Below are 21,825 nucleotides of genomic sequence, written 5' to 3' on the forward strand. Positions count from 1 at the left end.
ATTCATTTCAAAACAATTTTTATGCACAGTACAACTGCTGTACACTAAAAATAATATTAAAGCTTTTAATGCAAGCCTTATCAATGTTTATTCATCAAATTGTATTATTTTGCCTTTTTGAGGGCATCAAAAGTGCAGGAGTGGCTAATTATTGATGAAATCTGTGTTAGGTGTGAGGCCTATGAACCATTCTATAAAGAAACACAAATGTTTTTGTTTTGTTTTTTGGCAATGTCTTTTGTAACGCATAGTTCTGTGCATTTGACAAAGTTCAGATGGTGCTCATGCTAGTGAAACACCTTTATTTTTTTTGCAAGAAGTATTTTGGAAGAATACTTTTTGTGTTATTTTGAAAGGCCTCAAATTTTCTTAAATAAATTGCAGATGGGTGAGTACTAAGGTAGGAACAGTTGGTGTGGAATGACCCCAGAAGGACCTGCACTATGACTTCACTCATGTCACATATGAATGAAGAAATCTTCAGTGGGAGGTAAATCAGAAAAATGGACTGATTACCAATACAGTGAAAGCTCGTTAATTCGAACTTCAATAATTCGAATTTATGGATAATTCGAACTGTACGATTTGGTCCGGCCAAGCTCCACAGAAGTCTATGTATAAAAAAGTCTGTTAATTCGAACGCGAGAAGGTTCCCTCACGGATAATTCGAACTACGCTCACCTGGCACACGGCCAGAGAAAAGCGCCTACTGCCTACACACAAGGCTGTATTGCCTCCGAAACGGAGAGAATGGCGAGAGAAGGCAAAATCGGAAAAAAATCTAACCGACGCGGGGTCAGCCAGAAGGCAGTGGCAGCTGCCGCCTCTCCGTTCTACGTAACCTCCAAGACTTCTTGCCCGTTGCAAATCTCGGAGGCTTTGCAAATCTTGTACAGCTGCTAATGTTGTGCGGAGATGGCACGGCAAGCGCCAAAACACAGCGAATCAAGTACGTCGCAGCTGCGCTTGCAATCAAGAACCAATGAATCAGGGCCTTCGCCACCTTCACATGTTCAGCGTCTTTGTCTCGGCAGTCTTCATCGGTTGTGCACCTCTGTTTTCAGCTTAGGAGGTATTGGCCGTCGCGAATCATTGTGATAGTGTTAAGCCTCGGCTAACGTTCGTTTCGGTGGACATCGGTGGTGTGGCACAGTCGGACCCAGAGCTTCGACTTGAAGATGGCGTGTGCCTGCGGCACACGCCATCACTTTCTTACACGCCAAATTTCTGACATGCCCTACTGCTTCCAAATCGCAGTGTATTGTTGCTCTCCTTCACTTTCGTTAGTTCGAACTTTCGTTAATTCGAACTGAAGCGGCTTCCCCTTGCGGTTCGAATTAACGAGCTTTTACTGTAATATATGCACACAGAATGTGCAAAGTAGTCATTTAATACTAATACTCTGAGTGCAGTTGCCAGAAGCTAATCATTTGGGGAAAGAAAGTCACATCTTGTCCAACCGAAAACAAGAAGACAACCAAGTGACACAAGATGCAGCAGCTGCCGACTTCCTGAACAGGTGACGTGTGCAAAGTGCACAGTGAAATTTCTGCATAAATTTACGGAATAAAGGAAAAAAAAGAGAAAGCACTACACAAGCTGAAATGTAAAAGCATAAATGGCGACATACACAGCACAATTAACTAAGTTCTGCATAAAATCCAAGTCAATGTCTAGAAAAGCTGCCACATGAAGTGGCATTTTGCAGAATGATAATGTTTGACAAGCCTGATCATACAGCAGTTACACAATGGAAACAGCAGCAGGCTTGCCTCTTTGCCCATTTGCACTTCCAAAAGCTATACCGGATTTGGATACCATGTTTCAGAATAACATCTTTATTAGACAATCATGCATGTAACTTGGCTGTCAAACTTTCCTACATAGTTCACACTTATTAATGATTAGAACGAGCACACTGTTTTTACATTTTTGTTTTCCCCTTTGTTCTAATGATTCACACCATGCTCTGCACAGTTTGTGCCACGGAAATCTGTCAGATAATAAACGAAGTCCATTCAGTATCTACGATGGGCTTCCAGTGAACAGAATACAAAGGACACTATCATGAACTGAAGGACTGGATGCCATTAAATACAGTAATTGTTGTAGCCAATATCAAAACAACTAGCAAATAATATGGGCCGGTAATGTTATTGTCCAAGTATACAGGGTTACTGTCATCATGCAGGATGCAAGTGCAAACAGGAAAGTAGCCGCACATTGCAGCCTTAGAGTTGTACTGTGGTACTGGTGGAAGTAACTGCCAATGACATTCATGCGAAGTCTGCTAAGTTTCTGCTATATGGATGCATTTCAGCACACTGTTAATGAATCGACTGGCAGGGAACAGAAAATGTCAACGTGCTGCTAGGATAGTACCTCAACATTGAAAGTAAAGGTGCTCTACATGGCTGCATCACTTCTGTCAAAGTGCTTCACAAACTAGAAAGGACAGCCAAGCTTTCTTTGCCAAGTAAACACGCGCAGAGGTAAGCTTCTGGTAATGTGAAAGGCGCCTTAGGCAAGAAATGGTTTTCAAGAAAACATATGCCTGCATGCCTCCCTATTATGAGGACCACGGGCAAGCCCATTTGCTTCGAGAGTCCTGCGATGAAATTGCACGAGCTCCAGCTTAAGCATGGCAAATAGGCACTTGATCGGGGCCTAGTATTGACAACACAAATAAAAGCCAGAATGAAGTATACCCACTACCGGTGAAACCATGATTACGTGCAGCTGTACTAGCCCTGGAGGTAGTTGAGTGAAGTAAAAAGATGTCATATATAGTTTTTTTCCCCCACCATGCAGAATACACACAATTATTGTAAATGTCACAAACCGTGCAGTACCAACAGACAGGCAGATACAAAGCACACAATCTCCTCCTCTGCCCTATGCACTACTGAGATGGAAAAAATATTTTAAGTTCAGCCAACACCTAAAGCACTGCTAAGTTTCACATCGTTTCATTCAGCTGTTGCATGATGCACAATAATAATAATAATAATAATTAATTAATTGTTGTTCCATTGTATTGTTTGCATTCACCATGTAACAGTCTTATGGCTGACAGTATTCTTAATTAAATAATGAATAAATAATAAAAGAGCAAGAGATAAAAGCAGCAGGCCCTAAACTTCCTGAAGGCTATTAGGCATTTTAAGTGCAATAAAGAAATAACATTATTTTTAGATTACTATACACTGCACAAACAAAAAGCTGGTAGTACTAATACAGATTGAGATAACCATGCACTACTACACACAATGGCTGCTGAAAGGTTGCATCAATCTGACACACCTGAAGAAAGGACTGCGGTCACGGCAGAGGGACAGATAGGCCTCATCACGGTACATGTAGCGAAGGTCATTCTTGCAGCCAACCAGAATGATGGGTGTGTTAGGGCAGTACTGACGAATCTCTGGGTACCAGACCACCTTGCAGTTGCGCAGAGACACTGGATTCGCGATTGAGAAGCACAGCAGCACCACATCTGACCTGAAAACAAATGCTATGCTTATTTCTTGGTCATGGGGCATGACTGGGCAACAGAGCCTGTAAGAAAACCATACATATGAAAGAAGGGAGAAACAAAATGTGAAGAATCGCACAAGCTTAGCTGACCACATGCAAACTGTAAATATAAGTTCTCAAGCTACTTCTTATGCTTTAAGTCTGATGAAAACTTATAGCACTTTGCCATAGTCTGTGTCGCTTCAGTTAAATGATTTCGCAAGATGAATAATTACTTCATCAGAAGCTTCTAGTGCCAAAAACTGGGTGTGAATGTGCATGGCAGTGAGGTACATGAGAGCTTACTTTTGCTCCACAATCTACACATAAGTCACAAAGACAGGGGACACGAAATAGATGTTCCCTTAAAGGGGCCATGACATGCTCAGCAACATAAGGGAGTTTTACAGTGAAGTAAAAAATTAAGATACCCATTTCCCTAATTCAGAAATGTCAGAGCTATGCGGGCTCTATTTAATTCTCTAACCAGAAGTAATTCATTCAAAATTGGCTACTGAAATTATGAGCTCGAAGCTCATCCCACCAGCAGTGACCGTCATGTTGATATGCAGTGTGTGACATGAACAACTGTGGCATGCCAGTTTCCAGGAGCTGCCAAGTTCAAGTGTCTTGTATGATTACACTCAGTTTCGATGAGTGTGACACTGGTTCGAAAAAGATGTGCTGACACCAATGATCGACCAAGTATGTGGTACAGAGTGTCGCTGTAATAGGCTTTGTGCGCTGTTTTGTGCACTGCACCTTCAACGTGAACACATGATGCCACTTGTTGACGATAGCGGCGTAAATCGTATAGGATCAACATGCTGCCACATAGTAGTTTGTATAGGATGTCATGGGTAAAAAATGACTTTCTCGCAAAGAATAAGAAATCACAACTGTGCACCTTTGAGTACAGAACGCCACAAAAGCTCAAAGAGTGCAGTCAGGAAGATTTCAAATGCAGGCAGGTTTTATTTCTGTAGAAGGTGTACTGCAATGACAGGTGGCAGCACTTTGTCAAAACTGCTGTTTCTCTATTTATACTTGTGAGGTGTTTGTCTTAAGAGGGAATTGATTTGCCTGTTAGGAATTAGGGCCTGTCAAGCTGCCACAAACAGCTTTCCCCATCATCTTTCTCCATAACCTGTACCAGTCTATGAAAATAAACTAAAGTACATAAATGTGCACTAACAAGCTGTCTTTAAGCAAGCCAAAGAGGCTACGCTTTGTGCACCCTGTTTACTAGGTTAACTACAATGTCTACGATCTTTCTTTTTGCCACTAGCATACGCAGTGTCTCAAATTACTTTCTTTGTGGCAGTGAAATGGCAAATTTAGGTGTATTACAGAAATGTTTGTCATTCTATAGTAGGGTTTTTAATATTGGTTTGCAGTAAAAAGCCAGAGCCATATCAATGTACTGTGCCTAAGTTTGACTACATTCACGCAAGGTGTGTTTCAACGTAATATAAATATATAAGAATTGGCTGTCAGCGATGGTCAATTTCCATGTCTACTTATATGATGATGCCACGAGCTAGCATATGAAAAATTGCTACATATCCGCAGCTTTCCTACCCGAAAAATTATTCCTTAATATGTAATCTTACATTTCTGCATCGAGTGCTTTGACAGCTGCTACAAAACAATCTGCATGACACATGTGGCAACACACAAAGTGGTGGTGTCGTGGCATAATTGCACTATCTGCTATGTTGTACATTCTATCTGCACAATGCATTTTGCCTCCTTTTCTAAAAGTCTACAACTATAACAGTAGTAGTAGTAGTAGTAGTAGTAGTAGTAGTAGTAGTAGTAGTAGTAGTAGTAATGATAATAAAATTGCAGCACAACATAATCTCACAGTGAATGTTGACACTAAGGCAATTAGCATTGAAGGAATGTAGTGACACACTGTATTACCACCACTGAAACATATCACGAGTGTATGCAGCTGGGTTCCTCTCTCACGCTTCTCACTGACAAAGCTATACCATCTAGCGGCTGCGGCAAGAAATTTGTGCATGGCTTCTGTGTGAATATATATTCAGACTAGATTGTCTCAATATGTATATGTTGTACTTGTACGTTTGATTTTACCCAGCGCAGGAGAAATTTTAAAGGATCTTTTTTTGTTCTTGAAAAGTGGCACATGCCCACTCGCCTAAAGCCGTGCGGGTGACACCAGTCACCAGTCACAAGTCATTTCATGAGCCAAGGATTATATGTCCGGCAACGGTAGCTGCAACAAGCTGACCCAATCGTACGGCCGAATATTCTAGTGTCTTCAAGGCCAGGCTCCAGCCAGGCTGACTGTGCTGCCAGAGCTGCACATGACACTTTGACACAAAAGATCCAGACACCTGTCTCGAGAAAAGATCTGGTCACATTTGTATCCGCATACGCTTGGCATTTGCAGCGATCCCTCTGGAGTGATGCAAGCCATCAGTGCAGACCCATCAATAAAATCAATCTATCTTGTGACTTTTACATGCAACTGAGCCCTCAATGAGCAAGACCAAACGTGCCTCCACTGTATCAGACTCAACATGGCCTACACAAACTACTTCAAGTGCAAAGTTCAACTGTCAGACTCGCCAGTGTGCTCTGTGTGTAATGCTCCTGAAGACCTGCAACATATTCTGTGTGACTCCTGCCGCTACTCGACAGAGAGACAGTCTTCGAAGGCAGCGCTACAATTGCAATGGGACTCGAGCTTAGAACTGGAGCACGTTCTTGTCCCGTGGCAAAGCACCACCTGTGTGTTTCACACCACAGAAGCACTGCTTATGTTTCTGAGGTCCACAAGCCTTAACGAAACTCTGTAAATACACTAGAACCTCGTTGATACGTTCCCGTTACGTAAATTTTCCCAGCACCAAAAAATGACCCAGCCGGGTCGTCGCCAAAAAATCTCTGGCCGGGTCGTCGCACGCCACATTCACAGCTATTGCTGCCAAAGCTATTGCAATAAGCATCTTCACCTATCTGTTTTACAGTGCATGGTGCGTAGTGCGTTGTGCCATTGGTAGCATACTGCACGCATTTAGCAGGCGATAATCCAAACGTGCCGTCATTCTCTGCTGCAGGCGGCATCCGGCGTCAACCACCAGTTCGATTTCATTTCGGTTTCCTGTCGCCATCTTAAAACACCATGCAATAGGAAAACAACAAAACGTGTCTCCGGCGGCTGGAGCACCACCACTTTGACGCATGTCGGCGTCTCGTGCCGCAACAATCCGCGCAACGCTTCGCATTATGCAGATGTCAACAATATTGAGTCTGTCAAGTTTCTTTAGTTAGTCCGGATCGTACATTTTTCTGGTTAGTACGTTTTTCTCTGGTTTTTTTCCCAAAACGTATGAATGAGGTTCTAATGTATCTCTATTGTGTATCTGTGTGTGACTGAATGTGCTGTTTGTGTGTTTATGTGATCACTGTGCATACCATAATTATCCCCCAGCATCTGGAGTAGCATGCCAGGCAATTAGCCATACCAACGTCTTCAGCATATCATTAAAGCATGTATCTCTCTCTCCAGTGGCACATACCCAATGATAAAAAGAGCTTCACTGAAGAGTGGCACATACGCAGTTACTCAAGTCGGTGTGAAAGATGTTCACTGAAGTGTGGCTCATACCCAGTACTACATACCCAATGATCCAAGTTGGTCTGATGGTTTGTTTCAAACCCTGTTCTCTTGGCACAGCAACCCAATGCTGTACCGCAGTAAAGATTCACTTATGAATTATAAATTAAGAAGCATGGCATCACATGGGCACTGATGAACAGCTCTTACTGGAGGACAGTGAACACTCTCTGACACAATGCTGGCATGATAAGAGCACCGTCAGCAGAGAAGGGAGCAATTGTGCTGCCTCCCACTCCAGCGCGTCTCCAAAGCTTGAGATTATCTGATTTCCAACACTAGTATGCGGACACAGCATGCATGAAGCCACAAGCCATTTAAGCTTGCTCTTCGTCTTTGAATCCATTGCCAATTACCTCTAATATAGTATGGCACACAACCATGTATGCACTCAGCTGCACTAACAGCCATGCTCAGCCACAGCTGGGTAGAGAAGGAGATGCGCGCTCTCCTGCCTTAGTGCGTGCTTGATCATGTAACTTCCAACACTGGGCGCCTGAGAAGATGGTGGACATCAAGCCATCATCCTTCTCAGCTCACCCTCGCAAGCTTTCTTTGCACCCACAGAATATGGCGCGTGGGGCGTGATAGGATCTTATCGCACTTGGACTTTATGGAACATTAGGGCAACGACAAAAATTTACCTGGCGTGTGCATATAATAAATACTGCAATAATAATAATAATAATAATAATAATAATAATAATAATAATAATAATAATAATAATAATAATAATAATAATAATAATGAGCCATTCCACTATGTGAAGGTAGTTAACCAGCGAAGCTATTTAGCACACAACATGGAGGTGACGCATAATTTTGAACAAAGGTACAAACTCATTTACTGTCTTGATGGGTGGTCATCGTGACGAAAGGTACGCACACTCATTTATTGTCTTGATCGGTGGTCATTAGTTCACTCGCAACTGCAATCACATTCTTTGATAATGTCAAATCAATGCACGTACGCTGCTGGGTGGTCGGTTGGGCTGGATTGGTGTGGCATCACAAGGGATATGTCTGCAACACGGAACGCGTAAACCGCTCCCTTTTTGGTACCAACACATCCACATTGAAATCACCGACAACGACAACAGGGGAAGAGTCATCGCAGCTAATTCACGCAAAGTGAGTAGCTACGAACCTTACAGGACTATGAGTGAGCGAGTGAAATAACTTTATTTTGGGGGCTATGAGTCATTGCATTTTTTGCTAGCTTACATACCCCCATGAGCCATTGCTCATGGGGGTATGAGCCATGGATGATGACAGTTTTGACACGCTTTTCTGTATGTTGTATGCATGATTAAAAAGAATTCAAGCACTGTTTGCTTCACTTTGCTGAGTGCTTGTAGCCTCTGCCTTATGGGGCTACGAACCATTGCATTTTTTGCTTGCTTACGGGGTATGAGCCATTGATGATGATAGTTTTGTTCATAGAGAAAAAAAAATGCACAGAACCCTAGCTACATACAGCTTCGCTGTACTACTACTACTACTACTACTACTACTACTACTACTACTACTACTACTACTACTACTACTACTACTAATAATAATAATAATAATAATAATAATAACAATAATAATAATGGTAAATGTAACTATGTGCATTGTCATGTTCACACGCACATCTGAGGCCCCTCGTGCACATGTCCTGTTTTGTGTCAGCCCTTATTTAAGCAGGGCTTTGCCAGTGAATAAAGTGAATAAAGACACCTTGGTCCATGCATTATGTCCGTCAACAACAACAACAACAACAACAACAACAACAAGAACAACAACAACAACAACAACAACAACAACAACAATAATAATAATAATAATAATAATAATAATAATAATAATAATAATAATAATAATAATAATAATAATAATAATAATAATAATAATAATAATAATAATAATAATAAAGGAATAACAATAATAAAGTGATTACATTCAAGCAAGTCTCTGCTATTCATCTGTGCTGCATTTGTTTCAGTGAAATCTAATATAGACAAGGCACAGTGCATTGGCCGTTTCTCTTCTTTTTTTTCTTCTTCGTGGGTTGAATAAGTGTGCGGCTGATACCCATATGCTTTAGATGGTCATTTTGAAGCCCATGCCGACTTTCTTGTCATTGTGATAGTCTGGAAGGGCCCAATAACCAGAATGCGCCAAACTTGACCACAGGTAGCATGGATTGCCATGGAGCAGTAGTGCCACCATACAATTAGGTATGACCAATTGTAGATCAACTGGCTTGCCAATAATGCCATCAAAAACAGTCTGCCAATTACCCTCGGACTAGTGTCCAGGATATTGGTCACCGAGTGAAAACTTCGCAATAAACAAGATCGTTGTCTAGATTCCAGCACTTGTACAACCGACCTTTAATTGTGCTTAAAATAAACCCAACTTGAACTTTATTGTTGTTCATCCAAAACAACCAAAACGAGGTTCTGAAGCTCAAATGTACAAACTCCGACACTTCAGCAGCATACGTGCTGATTGTTTTGCTTATGTTACGACCATGATGAAGTGGCGCCTTTCCCTTTCAAATACTATAACAACCGGGCAATAAAATCAATTAAAAAGAAATATAGAAAAAGAAACATAAATCACAGTGAATAAAACACAAACTGCAAAGGTGTGTTCAAAAAGGAGCGGCCGACTTCGTGCCCTCGATGCACATACACATTGCCACAGACACTTCACCTGTGATTTTCCACTGACGGTATTGGCAACTGCCTGCTTTGCAGTGTTGCCGCCTGCTGAATTTGTGGTATATGACATGCATGCGCAAAGGTCCCAACATGTCACGCATCACTGTAATGCATCACATACCAAGCGAAAATGAAACTCTCTAATCCTGCCATGAATCAGATTGGCAGTTACACCCAGAACTGTATTTCTCTGTGCAAGGATTCCTCTGCACAATCAATGGCATGAAACGTAAACTATCACCTGGGTCCCTAGCTATCCCTGTCTTGGTCAACGGTTTCCGATTTCATGATTGTGCATTGTAAGAGATCGGGTCGGGCATGTAAAAAGGGGCAGCTGGCCCATGCTGTTGTCCGACTCATCCACGCTAAGGATGTTGTTGTAAGGAGGAACGTGTTCTCATCGAGAACGAGGAGCACTGTGAAAATTTACAATATCTACATTAAGCGTGGAGGATGTTACATCTTGTTGCGTGTGCCTGGTGCCTTCAGCAGTGCTGCACACAACTTGTGAGATGGAATATAGATTAATCTAGATTACTACATTAATCTAGAATCCAGACAAATCTAGTACACTCTAGCTGCCGTTGCTGCCCTTCACTGTTCAAGGCATCACATAGTTGAGGATACTGCCACACCTGCACATCACCCTCAGAGTCTTTGAAGCCGAGCGCTACTGTTAGCATTGTCTCAGAACCACACTCACAAAGTTTGCCACATTGAAGCTCAAGATGTTCAATTGCTTTGCCGAGTTCCTACAAGAATGGCAAAACACACACGCCACTGTTTCGTCGAACACACGCTGTCGCGTCAGAGTGTGCACCGCCCTTTTTCTAGCCACAAAAAGCAGGGAGCTCCCAACGCTATTGTTGTACAGGCAGACAGCCTTGATGGAGCTATGGTGTTGGTGGTAGAGAGACACAGCCTCTTTATGGGCTATTGCTTGTTGATGTGCTGCATCCTCCATGTCCCGAACTCTTTGTTGCAACACTTTGGCGTAGGCTCTGACTAATTTTGCCAGTATAGGGTCTTGTATGAGGCTGTATTTTTGCTCCAAGTGATGAACATGCCGAGTCCACTGCATGCGAAGAGAGGTTGCCAACAAGTGGTCAGAGACTTCACTCACCTGTCGCGATGCATATGTAACAAGTGCTTGCAGAAGGCCAGCTTGCTTAAGGTTTTCTGTGGAGCAAAGCTAGACAAACCTAAATCGTCTTGGACGGCTTCGTTAGCCACAGTTCCATGGCATCTGAGTGCCATTCGGCCAACTTCACACATCAGAGCCTTTCGCAGAGAGGCATGCCACCGCATATGCAAATGTCAGAGCAGGAACATGCACTATTTTCCACAGATCTCTGATCATTACGAAGCGGTTACAGACCCATAGGCATCTGTGTCACAATATGCACTGGGCTCTAAGACCAGTTTGTCCCAGTTTCCCTTTGTGAAGCTATGCAGGTCCTCTCTACAGCACAAGTTACTTGACTGATGAGGCATTTTATAGGACCTCTTCCACCAATCGTATGATAGTGCCTTGTGCTAAATTACCTGCTAAATGGACCACTGTGGTTTTACAAGTGTTGAATTGAAGGCCGAGCTGCTTCATCTCAGCTGCACATATGACCAGTAGGCTCTGCAAGTCATGAGGAATCTGTGCCATGAACAGGAGGTCATCTGCATATGCCAAGCCTGGCATCCGCTGGTTCTCATCAATACCACTTGTTGTGTACCTTAGACCAAAGCCCAGGCCAGATTGCGGGAGAGCTCTCTGAACACCCGGCATGTACAATTAGTACAGAGCAGCAAAAAACCCTGACGTAGTCCTCTGTGCACCCTGACGCAGTCCTCTGTGCACCCTGATGTTCCCAAGTTTCTATTGTGCCAAATCTGGCGGCCACCATGTTCTTGGAGTACAAACGTACAGTGTATAGCATGGTGTATAGCAATTTCACTAGGAGATGCAAACCAAGTAGGCGCTCAAAGAGGGCAGCGTATGGCACACCGTCGTACACCTTCTCTAGGCCCAGAGTGCAGCAAATTGAGCACCGGTCCTACTTTGTTGCTATTTTGGTGCATTAGGCGATGACAAAGATGCTGTCCTCTAAGTGCTGTCCTAGTCTGAAGCCGTTCTGCAACTCCGGAAAGACGACGCTCAGATTCTGCCCAGCCCTCAGTCTATACTTTCAAAGCCTATACACTTGTTACCATTATGGGTTGGCAGTCTCTGAGCTTTTCTGCTCCCCTGCATTTCAATATGAGGGACACTCTGCCCAGGTGCCACTCAGTAGGTATCGCCATTCCAGCAAGGATTCCTATGAATAGATCACCAGCTGTTCTCGAGTTGGGATCAAGGCATTTCACGTCATGGGCCAAGATGCTGTCAGCACTAGACGCTGTTTATGTGCAGATGCACAATATTGCACAATCAATGGCACGAAACGTAAACTATAACCTGGGTCCCTAGCTACCCCTGTCTTGGTCAACGGGTTCCGATTTCATCATTGTGCACTGTAAGAGATGGGGTCGGGCATGTAAAAAGAGGCAGCTGGCCCATGCTGTTGTCCGACTCATCCGGGCTAAGGATGTTGTTGTAAGGAGGAACATGTTCTCATCGAGAACTAGGAGCAGTGGGTATATTTACAATATCTACATTAAGAGTGGAGAACGTTACAGCTTATCAGTCTAGAATGACTGAAGTGAAACACACACAGAGGAGCCAAAAACGTCGGCTTAAACACCCTCTGTCCTCCCTTGATCCCTAGGTCAGGGAAACTGCCATCCAACCTCCGTCCCGTCGGTGCGCCCAAAGCCGTCGAAGGACTCGAATTGAGGGTGAGGGATCACACCCTCACTCCCGCACCTTTGTTCACTGGACGCACAGACGCCTCATAGACAGGGATTCTGTCTACGAGGCTGGCACGTCTTGGCTCCTGGTATGACCCCACAGTTAGCTGGAGCGTTTGTCAAACGACCGTGGCAGTTACCGAAGTCCGTGAGGAAACGCCTAGAACACCCTTTTCCAGGATTTTTCTTGCTCCCATTGGTCCGTGAAGGCGACAGTGCACCAACAAACAATACTCGGTCGGCCAAACGTGTCTTGCCTTACTGGCGCCGCACGCCTGTTCAAAGGGGACGTATTGTTGGCTTCACAAAGTGATTCGTCGCAGCGGGGCAGGAGGCTAGAAGGTCACTACCCCCTGCTGGCTGATCGTAACAGCACACAGACTCGGCTGCAGTTCACCTGTGGAGCCTCTCAAGATGGCAAGTTATGCATTCCTTGAGGTCCGTGAAGGGCTGGCTTGTTGCATCTGCTATCTGCACAGAAGACTGGTTCTGTCTATCCAAGGACTGGACATATCGCCAGAAGGTTGGCACAGTTGATTTGCCATTGGCCTGGAAGCTCTGCATTTGACTAGATCTTTGAAAATGCTAAATTCCTTGAGATTTATTGCACTAGAAATGCGAGTCGCTTTCGGAGAAATAAAATGCAGAGCCATAGACTCAATTTCAATTTTGATTCAGAAATGTAGTAGCACGTGGCTATGTTGCCGCACTGCTGAAATAAGACATTTTTCAGACAACACTTGAATAGTTGTCTTCCCATAGGCATTTGTTTTTCAAGCTTCCCTATGACAGAATGTTTTCTAATTTGTTCAAGTTATAGTTCGAAACTATAATGTCTACTTCCCATATTTGTACAGCTACTCTGCCGATTTTATGATACAGTTTACTTTTAAAGCTTTCATTATTTAATACGCTACTTGTGCCAGGTGGGAGGTCCAGTTCGTCACGGGTGTGTGCGTGCGTGCAGCATATGTTTTTCTCAACAAGGTTACTGAAATTTTAAGTGCATTGTATGTTCTGCCAATAAGAAGACACTAACCATTCTTGCACATTAAGGGGAATGTACAAAATTTCATCTTGCTAGCATATTTATAGCCCATTTTTACTAAATAGTGATATCTATTTATTGTATGTCAAATCAGCTTCCTTGTGCAATGTACCAGCAACATAACACGATGGAGCTTTTTATAGTTGTGGGTACCTCTATTATTTGTAATGTGGATTTATATGAATGTCTTACAGATATTGGCAATGTCCAGGAGAAATGTGCCACAGATTCCCAGGCAATATTTGTGGTTTACTGGGGGCATGAGTGAAACATTTCAGTAGATCTGTAGTGGCACGTTATTTATTTTTAAGGAAGCACTCTTTACGCTTTACATCTAGTAATAAAAAGTGATGGCCACTTCAATGCAGGTAAACAAGCATCATCAGCCACTACAGTAGGTGATGCAATTAAGGAGTATGTCGCCAGCTGAGGATGCGCAAGCATTGCCAAACTTTCAAAGCATTCACAAGTAAATGAAAAGTTTATTGAAGATAATGTATCTCAACTAAAAAATTTACTTATATTTCACATAGTGGTCATTTGATTAGAAAGAACACGGTGAGTTGTGTTGCAGTGTAAAAATATGGTGTCATGGCCCCTATAAGTAGAACAGACACCATACGATTTAGCGTTATGACCTGGCACACGGTCTTATTCAACAGCCACATCTGAAAACCCCCCTTCTGGAGTGGAGATTTGGAAAGCAGGTTGCTACACTAGGGAGCGAGCACATGGAGGCAGTGGCATAGCCAGGGAGTGACACACCAGGCACGTGATCCCTCTCCCCCCCCTCCCCTGCGCGAAGATTCTGTGTTAGTATTGTGGGGAGCACACGCGCCCATCTTCCCCCGCGTCGTCGCGGTCGCGCCGAGAGCCGGCGTAGACGCGGGAACGGTGCACTACGTCCTCTCCCGGTTATCCCTCGCTCTGGCGACGCGCGCACCCTTCCTCCCCGACTCACGGGAAGGCATCTGACGGGCGAGGAGGGCATTCCCCTCGCAAAGGTAAAAAAGGTATAAAACAGCGCCGCCGGGGGATCCTCTCTCTCTGACGCCGGACCCGTAACCTGCCGGACTGGAGTACCTGCCGCAACCCGTGAGTGACCTCGTTTGCCTGACTATCTCGGGCAACGAGGCAAACCTATTTATTACTTATTACAGAGAGGACTTCCATCTGCAAGTGTTCTTTAATGCTTGTAGCAATAAACGTTGTTGCAGTTGACGCCGGTGGTTGCCTTATTCGTTCTAACCCGACGTAGCTGGGATTCCCGCGCTACGGGTTGGGGAGTACCACGGAATGACTTTGTGGGGCTGGATCCGGAGCTCGTCTTCAGCTCTAGCCGCACGCAGAGTCGGTCACTCCCACAGTATGAGGCCTGCCCAATCCCCATCGCCTCCGCCCTACCCCTTCCCCTTCCTTCCCCCCCGCCAAAAAAAAAAATTCTAGGGTGCCTCAATACATTGGCAAATAGCGTAGCAACCTGCTGATACGAGCGGATAAGATGGCGAATTTTACGATATGGTGGAATTGAGCGTCAAGAATAGCAACCGCGGCACCGCGTGACTCAATGTTCCAACATTGACAGGTTTTGACAGGCAGCTGCCAGCTTTCCGACAAATAACAGGTCGTCTTATCGGATAGCTTTATACATGCTCGCACTTTAAGAATTTGAACGCGGTACGCAGGCGTCGAAGGTTAAGAGGGTCAGGTCGCCCGTGAGAAGAAAGCTTTTTCTGTGCACCTCGTTAGTAAAGCGAGCTTTGCCACGCAGGGGATCACGACGCGGCGAAGTTCGCTTTCCGTGAAGACTGCCTATATAAACAAGCAGCAGACCATGCGCGGCTACTTCCTTTAGCAGTAACATACTTTTCGTTCGTTTTTTTTTAAATAATATTTAATATTAATATTTAATATTAATATTATTTAATATTTTATAATAATATAAACGTTTTTTTTTTGCCTCGTCTTAGTGCACTGCACTGAGAGAAGGAAAAAAGAACGAATGCGATCAGCAAGAAGCGTTTTCTTCTTCTTTTCTTTCCGGCACATGAGTAACACTTAATGAGCACGATATGTCTTTTTTTTTCTTTTTTTTTTTCTAAGCGCGCGCTTGCCTTCCGTAGGCGAACCGGCGGTCCTTGTCGTGGTCGCCGAAGGTGTCCCACAGCCTCAGGGACACATTCACGCTGTCAACCACCTCCAGGGAACGCTCGAGGACCTGCAGTGCGTAGGAAAGTAGACAATAAGGGTGAATGAAGCCGCACCAAACGGTCGCACTCGCAGTAAACGCGGTGCAGTGAACCAGGACGCGGACGTCACCGTGTTCGTCTTTTCAGTTCGTCATTGCCCTCAGTACGTTTTGCCCATCGCGTGCAGGGTGTTCAAGCGAAGACTTTCAAAATTTTGTAAAGGTTCCCTGTGGCAGATAGCCAAATTCTAGTTCATGATGTGGTCTACTGGAAGCGGTGGACACTACTCGCACAAAAAACTGATATGCATAATCGACTATTTAACGAAAATTCACTAATTAAGTTTTTAACTGATTACCTTATGACCCATATTCGCTTAACCACGCGCTATAACTAACCGTCACAAAAATACGCATTCGACTGTACGGTTCGAAAGAGTTTCGTGTTGTGAAGCGAACGACTGTCGCGGCCTGCCGAGCAGTGCCGCGCTACAGTTCACTGTAGCCCTGCAAAGAGCGAATCACGTGGCTACAGCGTCACAGAACGCCCACAGTCACTTAGTGTCGTTACCTGCTGCGCATGTGCTTTAAAATGAGTAAGATCTCTAGGCACAATGTAGAGAGCTCAGTTTCGCACAACGGATGGATGGATGTTATGAGCGTCCCCTTTGGAACGGGGCGGTGGGTTGCGCCACCAAGCTCTTGCTATTATACTGCTTAATGTCCTACCTAGGTTTTAAAAAAAAACGTGCTTCCTCTGGAGCACCTCCTAGCGCCCTTTTACGTACATACAGTTGAGGCCTAGCACCCGTTAAAAGGCAGCGAAACAACAGCGCCAACAGGAACGCACTCCCGATGGGGGCTGTCAGAAATGCACGTGAGTACGTTCGGAATTTACTATATATGTGGGGCAGGCAGTAGCACACACACTAGACATATAGCGCAAAAGAAAAACAAACAAACTTGACGCACCGAATGTAACAGCGCATGCTTTCTTGCAAGAGCTCTTTCATCGTGAATGGATGGAAGGATGATTGAGGCTCAACCCTTTGAATCGGGCGGCGGCGGCGCGCGACACCTAGCCTTGAATGGTACTATATGCATGCATTTACTCCTTTACTTTTGCGTTGATATTATCCACCAATCAGATAGCCTCCGTTTAGTTATTTCTTCCTGTTCAAGGTCTATTTTACTTTCACTGTCTTTAAAACCCAAAGCTTTGAATAGTTCCCCGTTATATTCAACTGCAGGGTGAAGTTGTTTACAAGCAAGTAGCAGGTGTTCAGCCGTTTCCTCCTCCTCTCCACACGCCCCGCACAACAAATCTATCTCCTGGTATCTGGCTCGGCACGTTTAAGTCCGCAGTACACCTGTCCTGGCCTCAAACAACAATGAGCTTCCCTTATAGTTATCGTAAATATTTTCTTTGGCTATTTCTTGCTTACAGGTCCTGTATATCTCTAATACCGATTTGGTTTGCATCTCTGTTTTCCACATACCTCTCTCTGTCTCCTTAAGCTTTTTCTTGACGGATGATTCCTTACCTGTCCCCCCACTGCTGCCCAAGTATTTGCTTCTCAATTTTCTAGTTCGCTTCCTGCACCTTGTGTCAACATTCCTCCTGTATAAGTAACTGAAAACCTTCCCAGCCCACCGCATTTCCCCCATTTTTCTCAATCGCTCCTCAAATGCTACCTTACTACTATAGCCTCTCTGCCCTCGAAAGAAGACCATCCCAGATCCCCCTGCACCCCAAGATTTGGTGTCTTGCCATGTGCTCCCAGAGCGAGCCTACCCACACCACGTTGCCTAGTTTCCAACTGTTGCCGGGTCTCTGCTCTCATACATAGAACTGCATTGGCAAAAGTCAGGCCTGGAACCATTACTCCCTTCCATATCCCTCGTACTACCTCGTACCTATTGTAGTTCCACAGTGCCCTACTCTTCATAATCTCCGCACTTCTGTTACCTTTAGTCGTTACATATTTTTCGTACTCTGTCAAATACTCAATGTCATTATTTATCCACACCCCAAGGTACTTGTATTTATCGACTATCTCCAGCGTGGTCGCCTGTATCTTATGCTCGCCGCCAATGTTCTCATTAAAAATCATGACTGCTGATTTTTCTTTGCTAAACTTCAAGCCTATTCTTTCTCCTTCTGTACCACATATGTCCATCAATCCCTGCAGATCTTCTGTATTGTCAGCAATTAATACAATATCATCCGCGTACATCAGTCCTGGTAATGACTATCCAATCAATTTTACTTGTTTGAAAAATGATAGGTTGAAGCCGAGTCCACTTTGCTGTATTTTGGCCTCTAAACCTTGTAGGTACAGCATAAATATCAGAGGTGACAATGGGCACCCCTGCCTAAGCCCCCGCCGAATCATTACAGGCTCCGAAACCTGCTTTTACCATTGTATAACCACCCGGTTACATTTATAGATATCTTTTAAGAAATTGGTTACTCCATCTTGCACTCCTAAAGTTTCCAGAATGCCTTACAAGCCCTCTTAAAGTACACTGTCATAGGCGCCCTTGATATCCAAAAAAGCCAGCCATAGGGGTCTGTGTTCCTTTTCAGCTATTTCAATGCACTGTGTTAGTGAGAACAGATTGTCTTCTAGCCTCCTATGCTTCCGGCACCCATTTTGTGGCTCTCCAAACACCCCCTCGTTTTCTACCCATGCCTGCAGTCTGTCCTTTATAATCTGCATAACCACCCTGTAAACCACTGACGTCACTGTTATAGACCGGTAGTTATTTATTTCAGCTTTGTCCCCCTTTCCCCTATATATCATTCTCATCCTACTTAGCCTCCATTCGTCAGGTACATTACCATCCATTAGCACTTTGCTCACTATCTCCCTTAATGCTTTCTTAGGTTTCGGGCCCAATTTATTTATTAACATAATTGGGATACCATCGGGGCCTGCCGATGTGCTACTTGGTACCCTCTTCTCGGCCCTTTCCCACTCTCTTTGTCCAAGCGAAAGCAGTGGATTGACCGGGCTATCCCTCTCCGACATACTGCATGTACCATTTCTCTGTTCTGTAAATTTTCCCCTCATCATGGTTCCTATATGCTCCATTGCCTCCTCTCCTTCTAACCGAGTACCTTGAGCTGTTACTATATACCTCTGCTCTAGGCTTGTCCTATTACCCAAGGAGTTCGGATGTTGCCAGAATTTTCTAGCTGCCTGTTTATCTTTTTTATTGCTTATTTCTGACAGCCATTGGGACCCTTTTGTCTTGAGAGAGAGAGAGAGAAAGGCAAAGGAAAGACAGGGAGGTTAACCAGAGATTATCTCCGGTTGGCTACCCTGTTCTGGGGGAAGGGAAAGGGGATGCAATAGGTGAGAAAGAAAGAAGGATAAAAAAAAGGAAAAAAAATCCTAAGCACACACACGCACGTACACACGAACTATTTCTGTGGGCACTGTCACGCAACCCGCAAAGGCATTCCTAGTCTTACGCAGTGTCACCGTACAGTCCTGCGCCACACAGTGTACTGTCACAATTTGTCAGAAAGTCCCGTGTCTTTCAAGTATCGCAGCAGCGCCTTCATAGCGGATCGCGCTGATGTTCGCGTAGGCCAGGTTCCAAGGATCTTGTCTTCTGTCATTGGGCGCTTGTCCAGTTGGTCTAAGGTGGCTGAGAGGACAGTTCTTTGTAGGTTAAAACGAGAGCACTGACAAAGAAGATGCTCGATCGTTTCGTTGCACCCGCAGAAGTCACACAGTGGGCTGTTGGCCATTCCGATAAGGAAAGAGTAGGCATTTGAAAATGCTACTCCAAGCCATAGACGGATAAGAAGGGTGCAGTCACGTCGTGGAAGCTCGGACGGAATATGGAGCTGTAAATTAGGGTCCAGAGTATGGAGGCGTGCACTTGTGAAATCGGATGAATTCCACTGGGCTAATGTCAGGTCACGCGCAAGTGTGGCAAGTTTTTTCGCTGCGTCGGCTGTCGAAAGAGGAATGGCAACGCAGTTGACGCCGTCATGGGCAGATCGGGCAGCTGCGTCTGCTCGATCATTGCCATGTATGCCACAGTGACTAGGCAACCACTGATATATTATATCGTGTCCTTCGTCAACTAGTCGATGGTGATTGTCTTGATTGTCTTGATTTTCTCATTGATCAAATAGGATGCTTCCCTTCTGCATTTTATGTAGTTTACCCATTTCCTCTCTACTTCTACTTCAGGTTCTCCCTTACTTTTGGAATACCTGTGTTCCCTGGAGGCTTCCTGACGTTTCTTCATGGCCTACTTAACCTGTCCATCCCGCCAGCTCTAGAGTTTTGTATCGTATCCCTTGCCTTGTTTTCCTGACTCGCGCCTTACCTAGCTCACGCTCAAATATTCTCATTAACTTTGGGTAAGTCCAATCAGTTTCAGTACCCTCTGATATTTCCTCTTCAATTTGTTTGGCCGCTATTTCCACTTCGTCTTCCGAGTAAAAAAATCACATCTGGCATTTCCTCACGCGTCGTTCGCGCTTTAGTTTCCCTCTTAAAACTCAGCTTGATACGTTTGTGGTCGCTACCTATACTTCTGGAGCCCTGTTCATCTATTATCGTGGCTCCTAATCTATCGTACATGCGTACATAATCTACTGTCGAGTGTCGACCCCCTACCTCCCATGTTATGATCCCGTCAGTCTTTTCGGTAGAGTTACAGACAACTAAGTTATGCCTCTCGCACATATTCAGCAGCATGTTACCTGTGGAGTCTGTGTACCCATCCATATCTTCAACATGCGCATTCATGTCTCCTAATACAATTATCTCACATCCTTTTCCTAGCTCAATGATGTCCGCTGCTATACAGTCCAACATTTTTTTTTTCTCTTTAGCATTTGATCCTGTCCAAAGGTATACAAAGCCTAGAAGTGTTTTCGCCCCTGCTACTTTTCCTTTTAGCCATAAATGCTCATTGCATTCCTGTTTGACCCTTTGCCAATTTGTATTTTTATGAATGAGTGCTCCAATTCCCCCGCCCTTTCTGCTACCCTGCACTCTGTTGCAGTATTCCCACGCATAATCAGGGTTACAGGGCGGTTGCTCCATGTCCCTAAGATGTGTCTCTACAAACCCATAAAACATTAAGTTCTCCTGCCTTAGTTGCTCTTCGATTTCCTCCCATTTTAGCCTATTTCTGCCACCTTGCATGTTAATGAACCCTATGTCTGACTTAATTTGACTCTGGTGCTTACTTCTGTTGCCTCTCCTACAGTACCGATGCTTGCTTGTTTGTGGCTCCTGCCTCGAATCGTCCACGCCTACACTGGTTCCTTCAGGGCTCTGGGTCCCCCTAAAAAAGCTGTTGCCTGGCGACCCATCCTGCCCCCTATCCTTTTGCCAGTGGCACCACTGTAGTGAATGCCATCTTGCACAAAAGGCCGGAAGCCGGCTCCGTACACGTCCCTGTTGACCTCCATCACGCTGTACCCGAGTCGTCCGCTCAGACTCCTAATGACCCGATTGGCATCAACCACCCTCCTTTCTACCTGGTAAGACTGGCCCTGGACCTCTGGGATATAGTGCATATGGTCCCATGCACCCTCCCGGCGGCCTCTCTAAGCTTACTCAGCCCAGTCTCTATGTGCCTCTCAAGGTCCTGGCTCCTCCCCTTTAGCACGTCATTGAACCCAGCATGCATAATGACCAAGCTGTCGCTCTCCGTTCTGTCCCCTACCACTTCCCGCGCCTTGGTCATTGCTTCCGCCAGAGTCCTTCGGAAGGACTCTGCTTCCGCTATGCCATTGCCCGCTTGCGCCTTCACCTGTACTCGCCCGTCCGCCTTCACTCTCGCCATCACGCCTTGTTCAGCCCTCCCCACGTTGGAGTCCCCTATCACA

General features: G+C 44.8%; 1 protein-coding gene across 9 annotated transcripts in view; it reads right to left on the bottom strand.

Moving 5' to 3' along the window:
- The window catches only part of RhoBTB (Rho-related BTB domain containing), a 296,605-nt gene that overhangs the window by 54,590 nt on the left and 220,190 nt on the right, over nucleotides 1–21,825 (bottom strand). For all 9 annotated transcript variants that reach the window (XM_065449522.1, XM_065449518.1, XM_065449492.1 and 6 more), the window contains 2 exons: nucleotides 15,883–15,986; nucleotides 3,304–3,501 (listed from right to left, as the gene is read on the bottom strand). In XM_065449522.1, coding sequence (XP_065305594.1) covers nucleotides 3,304–3,501; nucleotides 15,883–15,986 — 302 coding nt within the window. The remainder of the gene's footprint in view (nucleotides 1–3,303; nucleotides 3,502–15,882; nucleotides 15,987–21,825) is intronic.

The sequence above is a fragment of the Dermacentor albipictus genome, chromosome 1 (genome assembly GCF_038994185.2).
Source record: "Dermacentor albipictus isolate Rhodes 1998 colony chromosome 1, USDA_Dalb.pri_finalv2, whole genome shotgun sequence".
Taxonomy (NCBI): domain Eukaryota; kingdom Metazoa; phylum Arthropoda; class Arachnida; order Ixodida; family Ixodidae; genus Dermacentor; species Dermacentor albipictus.